The sequence below is a fragment of the Typopeltis vanoorti genome, chromosome 17 (genome assembly GCF_054136105.1).
Source record: "Typopeltis vanoorti isolate ZY-2024b chromosome 17, IOZ_Tvanoo_1.0, whole genome shotgun sequence".
NCBI classification, from domain to species: Eukaryota; Metazoa; Arthropoda; class Arachnida; order Uropygi; family Thelyphonidae; genus Typopeltis; species Typopeltis vanoorti.
Genome location: NC_143565.1, coordinates 55141439 through 55154708, shown reverse-complemented (window position 1 = coordinate 55154708; position 13270 = coordinate 55141439). Strand labels below are relative to the sequence as shown.

Here is a 13270-nt window from a genome sequence, read left to right as displayed (position 1 = left end):
AAGAATATCTTATATTCAGTTTTCATGTCACCTTTATCATCTGTGATTCCTTTTACTATTACTATTCTTCCCTCCATTTCTTGTCTTTTTTCAATAGCCTCCAGAATGTTTTGCTACCTTTTTCATAATTATCTACTATGTTCATTTCATGACCTTTGTTTAGGTATATTGCTTTGCGATCTTACATTTTTTTCTATATGCTCTCAGAGACTTTTTTTGCTATGAACTTTTTGTGGCTGCTTCTTTATCTTCCTGAATCCACCATGGAGCTCTGATTTTTCCATTCTTGCAGGCAAATTCCTCTCATGTTCTTCTCTCTCTCTCTCTCTCTCAATCAATCAATCAAACAATATTTTCTTCAAATTGCATCATTGAGTTCACAGGCTTGCTTCTTGGTTGTTGCAAATGCTTTCATTTTATTTATTTATTTTTTTTTTTTACCAGCATTTGTATATTTGAGTTCGTGATTTACCTCTAAAAGCTGCTCAACTTTGATTCTTTTTTTAAAACTTTCTTGTACACTTTTCTTTACAATATGACATTTGATTTTATTCTGCTCAAGACTAAATAGTGATTAGTTCCTATTTCAAATCCCTTGCTCTTGTGTCTTGAATTAGTTTGGAGATGTTGCTCCCAACAAATAACAGTTATTGAGACTTTTACCCATTTTTGGGTATGGAAACTTAGGAGATGGGAGAATATGTGACATGTTGTGGAGTCAAATGATGTCCGGAGGGTAATATCAGTAGGTATAGGAATATTGATAATTCACTAATTTTTTTTTTTAATAGAAATGCCAAGGAGTATAAGGAATTAAGTTATTGAATTGGTAGCCCTGATTATTGGAATCAATGAAATGTGGTTGACAGAAGTTCATGTCCTGACAGAAATAGAAGTAGTAAAAGTTGATTAAAGGATAATTACTTATTCATTAGAATACTAAGATCAAATGTAGGCAGTTGAAAAATTATTTAAGACTGATTAAACTACAGATATTTTAGTTCACATATTGTGAACGATCATCATCAGTGTATTACAATTGGACATTAAAAATTAACAACAATGAAGGTATATGGAGCATGGAGTCTCCCCTTATATAAAAATTAACAACAATGAAGGTATATAGAGCATGGAGTCTCCCCTTATATACAGTTGCAAGATAGCTGAGTAAAAATTGATACGATCAGGATTGAATGATGTTTGTGTACACATGTGATTTTTTTAAAAAAATTATATAATATTAAACTATATAGTTCTTAATAATAATTTCTCAGATTTTTGGCATGGATAATCCATCATTAAAGTTGAGAGTTCAGTGATGTAGAAGGACTTCAAAACTTTTTTTTTAATACTTACATTTATGCAAATATCTGTGTAGTAATTTGGTGTCATTGCGAAGGATCCTATGGCTAGTATTAGTAATACCATGTTCTGTTAGACTTGGTTTGTTGCATTTCTTGTAGTTAATATAGTACTGATGTTCAGAAATGTATATAAAGACAGATCAGCATGTTTGTCCAAAGTAGAATAACTGGCAGTTACAATGGGACTATGTACATTTCAGGTAGCAGTAGAGGTGGAATTTTATCTTTTGGAGATGGTATCGTAGTTTTGCTGAGTGAATTAGTAAGATTGAAAGTGGTAGAGATATTAAACTTCTTTAAGATATAAGAAATGCATTCTGAAATACCTTTAAATAAGCTGACAAATGCAATATCATGTTATTTCTGACTCTTCTGATTATAAATGGGAAATGGATATATTGCTGTAAGATCAAAAACCTATGCTTTAACTGGAAGAGACCAAGAGTCAACTTAACAAACTTAACTCCTTCTTGGATAATGATTTCACTTGATCTGGACACTTTAAAAACTTAAAACTCCATGCAAGACAGCTTAGAATTTTTATGGCTTACCCAAGTTGCATAAACAAGGATATCCTCTTTGACCAGTCATTCATTGCATAGGAAGTCTTATACAAAATTTCAGTTTCTTTCAACTCTCCTCTCTTCCTTAACCAGCCATTCCTTTACTTATATTAAAAATACAAGTGACTTTATATTAAAATTTAAAGATTTGAGACTTATAGGTTAACCGGATAGCTTCACTTTTTTACAACTTTTCCTCTAGCTGACACCTAGAATTTTTATCATCTGAATTTCCATCAGATTTAGACCTTTTCAAGTTCTTCATGAATTCTGGATATTTCGACTGGAATTAAAGTTTTTTCAACAAATTTGAAAGTATTGCAGTGGGCTCTCCATTTTCTCCCATCCTTGCTAACTTCTGTTTAGAATAACTGGAAGAAAAAATTTCTGTGTTTAATCCCAAACCTTCCCTATGGCTTCACTATATGGATGATGTTTTTGCTATTTGGAATAATTCACATGAACAACTAAAAACTTTCTTACAAAAAATCAATAACCTTAAACACAAGAATCGTATTTACTGTATAACTTGAATCAAATGTGACTATATTTCTTTCCTATATGTTCTTATAAAAAAGAGAATTGGGTGATTCCTTGTCAATATCTGTTTTTCACAAACCTATTTCTCTGGTCATTTGTTTCCATCACACTTCTGCATACAATTCCCCCACAGAAATATAGTATTATTAAATGCCTTCATTCATGAGATCATATTATCTGTTTCTTGTTAGAATTGCTTCAAAAAAAAAAATTTCTAATCAAAGAAATGATCATTCTCAATGGTTACAATCCCAAATTAAAAGAAGATTATTAACTGTTTTTTTTTTTAACTAAAATAATTATAAAAATTAAGTGGATATTAAATCCAACATTATTTCAAAGCCAAATACAGAAACTATAAAAGTTTCATATGAAATTTAAACAGAGAGCTTACGGGAATACATTCTCCAGCATTTACTAGTTGCCCTAGCTGGACCTAATAGGTGACGACGACCGCTATCAAGCATCCATATATTCGCCTCCTGTTGGTCCATTTTGATAAGGTTTCACTGACCTGACAGCTGTTTCGGAGACCAAGGAGAATAACTGTTTTTTTTTTTAACTAAAATAATTATAAAAATTAAGTAGATATTAAATCCAACATTATTTCAAAGCCAAATACAGAAACTATAAAAGTTTCATATGAAATTTAAACAAAGAGCTTACGGGAATACATTCTCCAGCATTTACTAGTTGCCCTAGCTGGACCTAATAGGTGACGACGACCGCTATCAAGCATCCATATATTCGCCTCCTGTTGGTCCATTTTGATAAGGTTTCACTGACCTGACAGCTGTTTCGGAGACCAAGGAGAATCCTTAAAGAGAGCAAAAACTCTCTTGTAATACTAAGGAACTTGAAACATCAGAGAGGTGTATTTTCCATAAACGAATTCTTGGTTGGTGTGTGAAAGTATTTATTAAAATAAAGAGCCAAAAGACTTCACTTTGGCGATGCTTTTTATGTTTTTTTATGTAAATTTTGTTTTTTTTTATTATTATTTTTTTTTTTTTATTAGAAGAGATTAGATTTGCATAGAATTGCTATCCCATACATTAAAGATATTTCAGAACACATTTCTCGTATCTTAAGGGACTTTAATATAACCATCACTTTCAAGCCTATATCATCTCCAAACGATAAAATTCCACCTCTACTACCTGAAGTAGATGTGATATTTTATCAGCCTGTTTGTCCTGCATCTGCCAGGACAAACAGGCTGATTTGTTTCTATATGCATTTCTGAACATCAGTTCTACATTATCTCCATGAAACATAACAAATCAGGTCTAGCACGGAATTACTAAAACTAGCCACAGAATCATTTGGAATGACACCAAATTACTACACAGATGCGTGCATAAATATGAGTCTCTTTAAAGGAATTCCTGATATCATCACCCATATTTCAACCTTAATGATTACCATGCCAAAATTCTGGGAAATTATTATTAAGAACTATATGATTTAATATTATATGGCTTGTTTAATATATGTTCTTTCTTTTTTTTTTTTTAATCACACACACTTTGTTTCATAATAATATTATTGATTTTTACTTGGCTGTTTCGCAACTATACACGAGGAGAGATTCCATTCTCCATATACCTTTATTGTTGTTTATTTTTTAATTTCCAACTGTAATACATTGATAATCAAAGCTCAACAAATTATGCAAAATCCTAGTTCCCACAGAAAAAATGGACTTGCCTGAGATCCCCATTTTGTTGATATGTTGCAATAGGTCGATGATGATGGTTCGTAATACATGAATAAAATATATGTAATTGTCAGTCTTCAATACTTTTTCAACTGTGTCTATGTGTTGTAACCTTCATATTATAATAGAGCGGTAGAAGGATATAGCATATTTCAGCAGGATAGGAAGGGTAAAATGCAAGAGATGCTTTTGCTTAACACATAAATCTTTATCATGTGGTGATGAAGCTAGAGAGAAGTGTAAAGATAGGAGGAGTTAGAAAGAGAATTGAGATATGCAAAGTGAATGTAATTAGAATTGGACCACTCTGGAGACCTCTAAGAATCTTTAGCAAATTTTTATGCCATAATTAATATGTGAGAAAAAGATATAAATATATCTTCCAAAGGAAGCTGCTTTAAAATTAAATTGCCTATCATCCTTACTTATAGTAACTGACTTCTAAGTGTCTAATAGTTCTTAAATGTTTCAAAAATAAAAATGAACATTAATTAAGAAGCATTAATAAACAATGCACATTTTTTAAGAATCTGCAATTAGGTATTCATATTTGTAGATTTCTTTTTCTAGTAAAAAATTGTAATAATTCAGGGTTTATATTAGAGAAATAATTTTTTATAAACATTTCTGTAATTATAGTAAATCCTAAATTGTTTTCCATCGGTGCAAGTGTAAAATGTTTATCTTTCTCTCAGGAAAACCATCAACATTTTTGTTGACAAGGTTAAAATAGACTTCAGACTATAGATAATGGCTGTAGGATTGGTTAGATATTTGTATACCATTAATTTGATAACTAAGTAAAAGAAATAAAAAAAAAAAAAAAGAAAGTTATACTATATCCCTCTACAACATAACTATAATCTATACCAAGCTACTGAGCCTCCGTTTCAGTATTACTAAAGACAATTCAGTGAGACCATGCAATTAGAATTGCCATTAGTAATACTGAAACAGAGCCTATGTAGCTTGGTATAGATGAGCCCTTTGGTTAGAAAGATCCAGGATTAAATCCTGCCTATAAAGTGAGCCAGCTGGTCTCATACGGAGATAAAGGATTTTTTCCTCCTGGTAACTCAGGTTTTTCATCCCTCAGAACAGGCAAACTGGCCCATTAGCACACAGTTCTATAGACATAAAATACTTAATCCTAGAGGGATGCAGCAGTGGAATGGCAAGCCAGCTGCATTAAATTGCCTAAAGCAGTTACTCAGGGAAACTCAACCCTTTTCAGATAGAAGAGAAATGGATAGATAGAGCTGAAACAGACATCCATAATTATTGTATCGATGCTATTTGTGAAGTTAGCATCAGTTAAGACTATGTTATCTTGACAGCATATTGATTATGCAAAATAGATTTTCATTTTGATACTAAAGATTTGTAAATGTTCACACTAATTTCTGACTGAGCTGAAAGAGAAAAAGTTATAATTTTCACCAATAATCATAGCCATTAGCTTTTTTTTTTATCATTATACTTTTACATACTTTGATATTTAATTATTATTATGATTATTACATACGCTGTGGGCAACTGTGAGAAGCAGACAATATTTAATTAGATGCGGATTTATTATCATTATTGTCATTATTGTACAGACACCTCCATGGAGTCTGAAGACTCATCGTGGGAGACCCAAACTATCCACACAATCTGTCATACCTCGTCTTAAACCCATTAACAGACAGTGCTCACAACTGACTCTGGCAACCCATTTCACTCATTCACAACTCTCCAAGCAAAAAATCTAGTCCTCACATCCCTACTAACCACATCTTTATTCAACTTCCAGGGATGATCCTTTGTTCTGGCCCCTCTAGCCAAGTGCTGATATATTTCCCCCACATCAATCCTATAAAACCATTTAAGTAATTTAAATGTCTCTATCATATTTCTTCTTTTTTTGCTTATAAGCAAACTTCTGCAGTCTACACATGCTCAATCTATCCTCATAATGATGTATTTTTTATTCAGTATTATTTGGCTTAATATGTGATAGTTTCATATATTTAAAGTTTAAAGTTTATATTTAAAGTTTAAAATATAGATTCAGGATACCAAAGTCAGAAGAAACTGTTTATAGTAACAGCAAAACCATAATTTTAATATTTATAATTATTATAAATATTAAAATAGTATCATTTTATCCTTAAATATATTTAAGTAAACTGGAGTTAGTAAGTTTTTAAGTGTACATGTATTTTCCTTTTCAGTTTCAAAAGCTATATCAAATTAAAGAATTCCATAAGGAAGTTAATTTAAAAGATTTCTTATTTATAGTAAACAGTACTGTGTAGTAGAATTGTTTATTATTTCCAAATATGACTGAAATTTTATTTATATTCTGCTTGTTATGAGAAGTAATTATGCTAGTCCTTTAAAAAAAAAAATCTCTTTGTTTAACTTGTTCCAAAATGAAGAGCTAATCACTGTGAATGCTTGTAATCAGATGTCTTGATTAAACATGCATTTTGATTTGATGTGATTTTTAATTCCTAAGAAATGATTGGTTAGTCTTCCTGAAGGAATGCATGAATAAATGATGATCAGAAGTTAGGATATTGAAATCAAAAAAAAACTGCATTATTCAGTATTATTTAATCCTTCTCTAGTCACATTGTATGCTATAGTTCATGATCACATAGCATCAAATAAGTCAAAGAACAAATTTCTGTACATGAATGTTTAAAATGAGAAAGTTTTTTAATTGAAATTTATATGTGACAGTTGGAATGTAATTAAACCTGTAATGATTCATTATTCTTAAAACAGGTATTTTTATAACGTACCACTTAAGTGGTGTGCTACAGAAAAGTTGTCAAGGTCTGTTATATAGTTTGTTTAAATTTTAATGTGGCATGCAAATAACATTTGTGTAATTAGAGGTTACTGTGAACAAATTGTGTCATTTATAATTTTAATGTAAGAGAGATCTATTTTTATGTTTGTTGCACTTTCAAATGATTATTTCCTTTTAATCAACTGTTATATTTGTAACACTGTGATAAAATTGCACATTTTTATTTAATAAAAGTTTTAGTATTTAGATTCTAATTTGAAATGTGTGTGTGTGTGCTGTTAAATCCTTCCTACTGTTACATACAAAAATATCACAAATTCAGATACAGTTTTCATTTCACCAAGTATGAGACCATTGCCCTTATTGGAACACGTGACTTTAAAAAGTTCCATGTTTGGTCTCTAGAGTAGAGTTTAGTTTCTAGATTATTTAATTGTTAGCCTTTCCAGTACTAATTGTGAGGTTTACAACCTTTCATGACTGAACATATATGATATGGAATCCAGTATTGACCATACTGGACATCCACAGATGCCGTATGGTCAATCTGATGCTAGGTAATGTGCCACACCAGGCCTCGCCATGTAGTCCTGTTGTATGCTTTTTTGGAGGCTTCAACTCTCTAAAGATTAATCACCACACACAATCATCCATCCATCTATCTCATTGATGGTCTACTTCTTCCTTTTTTTCCTGGAACTTTACCTTCTATTACTATTCTGAGAAGTCCTCCTTGCATCCTTTCCATGTCCAAAATATTTTAATTTTTCTTGCCATGTAGTCCTATTGTATGCTTTTCTGGAAGCTTCAACTCTCTGAAGATCAGTCACTCCACACATACCATCCATCCATCTCATTGACGGTCTGCCCCTGTCTCTTTTTTCCAGGAACTTTATCTTCTATTACTGTTCTGAGAAGTCCTCCTTCCATCCTTTCAATGTGTCCAAAATATTTTAACTTTCTTCTGTCAATATCCTTCAGGAGAGCCTTAAAGTTCTACTGATCTTTTCTGACACCCATTCATTTGTATGCCTTTCATTATATGATATCCTCAACAGTCTTCTGTAACACCATATTTGAAAAGCAGCTAGTCTTTTCTTATCTGATTTATTTATGTTCCAAGTCTCGCATCCATAAGTTACTGTTGGAAAAACAACTGTATCAAAATCCTCAACTTTGTACCCATGGAGATAGAATACATCCTTCAAGATTTTAGACAAGTCTCTGACTGTTGTTTTGGCCATTCCTAATCATCTTCTGACATCTGAACAGCAATTCTTCACATTAATAATGGATCCCAGGTACTCAAACTTGCTGACTTCCTCAATTCTTTCTCCATTAAGGTACATTTGTTTCTCAAGAGCTTCCCTGTTGGTATTTCCTTCGAGAACCATACTCTTTGTCTTGCTAGGATTGAGTTGAAGTACTCTGTTATTACTGATCTTGTTAACTTTATCAAGAATTTGTTCTAGTTCTTCCTTATTATTACAGAGGAGTACAGTATTATCAGCATACCTCAGATTAGAGATCAATCTACCACCTTTCTGATTCCTGTCTTGAGCTTATCCAATGCTTCATGCATGATGTCCTCCACATGTATACTAAACAAGTGGGGTGAGAGTAAACATCCTTGCCTAACTCCTTTTCCCACCTGAAGTCACTCCAACACCTGTTCTTACATGGCTTCTTGCTCCCTTTATAAGTTGGCTATCAACCTGAGGAAAACCCATTCTTTTCATTACTTCCCACATAAAACACGAATACCAAAAAACACATATATTATTGTTATGGATAATATATACAAGATTAGTTTTGAAAAAATTATTTACTTTACATGCATATATAGTAAAAGCTGGTTCTGTTCATAGAAGACTGTAAGATCACAGTAACTCAAACTATATGATGCATTTTTATGCAACTAAGTGAAAAGCGGTATGATATGAGATGTGAAAGAAACACCCACAAGAATTGTTAAATAGCTTAATTTAGTAACAAATATGTATGTGAAAAACAATGGTCAAAAAGAGATTGTGAAAAGTGCCTGATTAAGAAATATGGTCATTCCCCCCCCCCCACACACACACACACACAACAATGTTTTATAATGGCTCAGTTGGCAAAACTCCCTAAGTTCCTGGGGGGGTGGAACAGGCTGCAAGCAGCAATACATCAACCTAGAGCATCCTAAACATGCACAATAGCATTAAGGTCAGGAGACCTGGCTGGCCAGTCCATATACACAATGGTCTCTTCTTGAAGATATCAGTCCACAAATGCCTCTCCTATCACACCGGCATACGGACGAAGATAGAGGTCCAAGTCTGAAATTACTTCAGGTGCAAACTTCGTTTGCACCCGAAGTAATTTCAGGACTGGGCAACTCGTATATAGAAGCTAATGCTAAGTATTATACATGTCCGTAAGGATATGTGCTTTGCATTATGGGATACTAAGGCAAGTGATGTAAAGTCATTAGCATCTATATACGAGTTGTCCAGTCCTGAAATTGCTTCAGGTGCAAACTTTGTTTGCTTACACTTGGACAAAAGATTAAACCAAGAATATAATTTCTTGACATCTTTAATTTATAGTATAACCAAGTGGAAAAACTTCCAACAACACTTAAACCATAAGTGTTCCGCTTGCAGATATTTTAGGAATGATAACATGCCCCTGGTTCTCCCCAGATCAGAGCATACCTGATATCAGATTGTAAAACAAATTTGGACTCATCTGTAAACAGTACAACCCCACTTGGTCTTGGGTCCAGTTGACATAAAGCATAATCAATTTCAAATGTTCTCCTGTGGGGATAGTGACATAAAGACTACTGGTAACTCTGTATGTCCCTATCCCAATGCAGAGACTACTTTTCTGAAGCCTTCTGTGCATAGTGGAAACAGATACCAATGTCCCTGTAGCCTACATGAGTTGATCATGGCTGATTTGGGACAGCACTCCTATTTCGGTGAACAGATAATTGCAGATATCAGTCACCCACTGTGGTTGTAGCCTGTGGCTTTCCTCTGCCTCTAGGATGCTGTTTATGACTGTTGAAATTGGTTCCACAGTCTCTGAACTACGGATCAACTCATGCAACTGGCTACCTCTGCCTGACTTTGGCTGGCCTCTAGGTCTTACGATGGCTTGCTACCTGAATTCATCAGTTAGATGTCTTGAAGCCATATCCAAGAATTTTACTATCATGAAATGTCTTGTTTTCACTCTGGACACAAAATGGAAAATTGCTTCAAAATACCTGCTTTTATGCTGTGGCTTATTTACATACACTGCTGGCAGTGCCATTCATTTGTATATGATAACCAGACTCGGTGTAATTTTTTCCCATAATGTACCTAACTTTCATATGTTTTTTTTTTTTTTTCTTTTGTCCTGTTAACAAGGTTTCTACTTTCTAGTTTCTGCCTAACAAATTTCCGCCTTTGGCCTACCCTGGATTCTGTCAGAATTCTTTGCTGGTGTGGGTTATATTTTGGCCAAACTGTTAGATCAGTAGCCATATATAATGAACATCTAGACTACATTAAATTCCATGAGCCTGAACATTATTCAGGACTTGCAGAACATGCTATTTCCACCAAACATTGAATCTTCATAAAAGTGGAATGTGTATATAAAGAAAGTTGTGAAACATTGCACATTTTCTGATTGTAAACAGAAATGATAGACTGAAATGATCCTTTTTATGGAAAATAGTACTTTTTCACACTGTCTGCAAATACTTTTTTTAATTAATAATCTCTTGTTTACAGTTGTTTGGTTAGGACCTTAATGTATTTTAAACCATGTCACTCTATATCATATACAGTATACATGCTTTTTAATTGTTGAATCGTCCAGGTTATATTTGCTTAATTTGTAAGTCATACTGAAGATGCTCTTGCCACTGAGGCACAAAATTCCTAAAATAAAAATTACGTAAGTAAAATCCCTGTTAAGTTTTATTTAATTAGTCTTAAAGCTTTTATTTTTATCTCCCTGGGTCACCCTGTTAAGACAAGTTTATTTACTGTTGGTTGGATTGGAACACACTGTGAAGCATAATAGGGACATTCCAATCTGCCTTAAAAATATCTGATGAGTGTATACTTCCAGTCATGACATATAGAAGGGAAACATGGACTTTAAAAGATTTACCAACAAGTTGAGATCTGCTCAGAGTAAAATGGAAAGATTATCGCTTGGTTTACCATTCAAGATAGAAAGCACAATACTTGGGTAAGAGCTGAAACCAGTGCAAAAGACATTGCAATAGCCATTAACCACCTTACTGGCTATTAAAGATCAAATACACACCCTCAAAAGCTTCGTATCCATCATAAATTTCAATGTAATATCAATGATATTACAATTTTAATATGCACTTCGCATCCATGGAAATGTGGATGTATATATACGTCCTGGCTGGTAGCGTGGTTAAAAGATCCAAATTGCAATGAGCAGGTCAAATTGCAAAAAGTAAACCCAAAAATGGACAAAATTGATATCTGAATGAAATACTATTCAGATATCCATTTAGAACTTCAAACTTATTCAGAACTTAGTATCATAGAAAAACTCAAGATTTTGGGGGAAGTATTCATAGTAGTGTACAGAAAACAGATGATGAATAAATGAGAGAAGGATGAGTGGGCAATATACTGGCATACTTATAACGTATTTAATGACACCAGTTTAACTTGTGGTCAACCTTGGAAAAAATGCATATGATTTTCTAAAGGACAACTGAAGTGTGCGCTTTGCTTTTAAATCTCTTAAAACGCATGCAATTATCAAGTGAAAAAAATCTTTATTTGAACGAACAATGACAAAAGTATTCAGCAGAAATGGAATATCTTTATGATGTCATTAGCAAAGTGATCACCATACAGTATTTAGATTCATTTTATAATGGGTCAGATTAGCAAAACGTTTTGCGATTGGTTTTACTACTAAAGTAAGAAATAACTTAGGCATCACGAAACAACCCAGAAAAGAAGAAACCACCAAGGTCCTTATACTCAAATTAATATCAGTTAATCAGAATCCAGGGTTTTTTTTTGCTTAATAGACAGAGTGGGAAAATACAATGTTGAAAGACGTATTGGAACTACTACGTTAAACTAAATTGCACTTGCCTCGAGTTACATGTGAGCTAAGGCATTCTTTGTCCCTTCTCACTTGACGTCATTCTAAACACTTTCCACTAGTTTGTGATAATGAATCAGATATTTTGAGCCACACTTCTTTCCTTACCGGTTTACATACACTACTTTGAAAGAAGTCGATAGATGACCCCATGAGCAAGGTGCATCATGCCATTTAACGAATCATGTTTGCAGCTGATATAAATTGGAGGAATATGATGCTGCCAAGTCACTGGAACTCTCTGGGTGAAATTGCTTCGAGAAGGGAACTGATGGAGTTTGAAAGAGGCATTGTGATAGGATGCCATGTTGCAGGCATCCTATCACAAAAGGCCAAAATCTGCACAATTCTTGAAAAATTGTCCACTACCCACAGTGGATGACCCACCACACTCACGAAATGTGACTGTAGAATGCTACAAAGGATAATATGTAAAACCACCATTCCTCAGCTGACACATTGATGCAGAGTGCCAAACATCGACTGTAACATGAATCTGCACAAAAACATTCAGAACTGAGGCTCACAACATGGGCTTCCATGATAGGACCACAATATGCAAGCCCCCCCCCCCCCCATTACCTGAACCAACATGCATTATTGTCTTCAGGGGGTGCAAAGAACATATAAAGTGAAGCTTGGAAAGCTGTGTGATGGAGTGACGAATCATGCTACACCCTCTACCGAATAGCTGGACAGTGTGGTTGATACCCAGTGAACATCTCTTACCAGAATGCGTAACCCCAATAATGAAATTTGGAGATGATGGTATCGTCCTGTTTTTCCTGAATTAGCCTTGGACCTCTGTGGTGACATGAACATTGAACTATCACAACTTATCTGAACATTCTGGAAAATGTAATGCTTTCTACTTTGTGGGGTTCTACAGAACTGACTGTTGTCTCTTTCAGCAAAACAATGCGTGTCGTAAGGCTGCTGTAACTGCGTGATTTGTGAAAATGAACATAACCACACTATCCATTATAGAGCCATAATCTCAATCCTATTGAACATATGTTGGATGAACTGGAGCATTAAGTGAGATTTAGGGCATCCAGCCCCTAAATCTCACCTGACCTTACATACCTAGAGGAATAATGGTCCAAAATTCCTATTGATCGCTATTATATGC

The 13270-nt window shown here is 33.8% G+C and overlaps 1 protein-coding gene across 2 annotated transcripts in view; it reads left to right on the top strand.

Annotated features, from left to right (window-relative positions):
- The window catches only part of LOC150097405 (uncharacterized), a 181073-nt gene extending 173829 nt beyond the window's left edge, over nt 1-7244 (top strand). For both annotated transcript variants that reach the window (XM_090406761.1, XM_090406759.1), the window contains exon 14: nt 6404-7244. In XM_090406761.1, the coding sequence (XP_090262887.1) occupies nt 6404-6426 (23 nt within the window). In that variant the 3' untranslated portion in view covers nt 6427-7244. The remainder of the gene's footprint in view (nt 1-6403) is intronic.
- Nucleotides 7245-13270: the final 6026 nt, after the last annotated feature.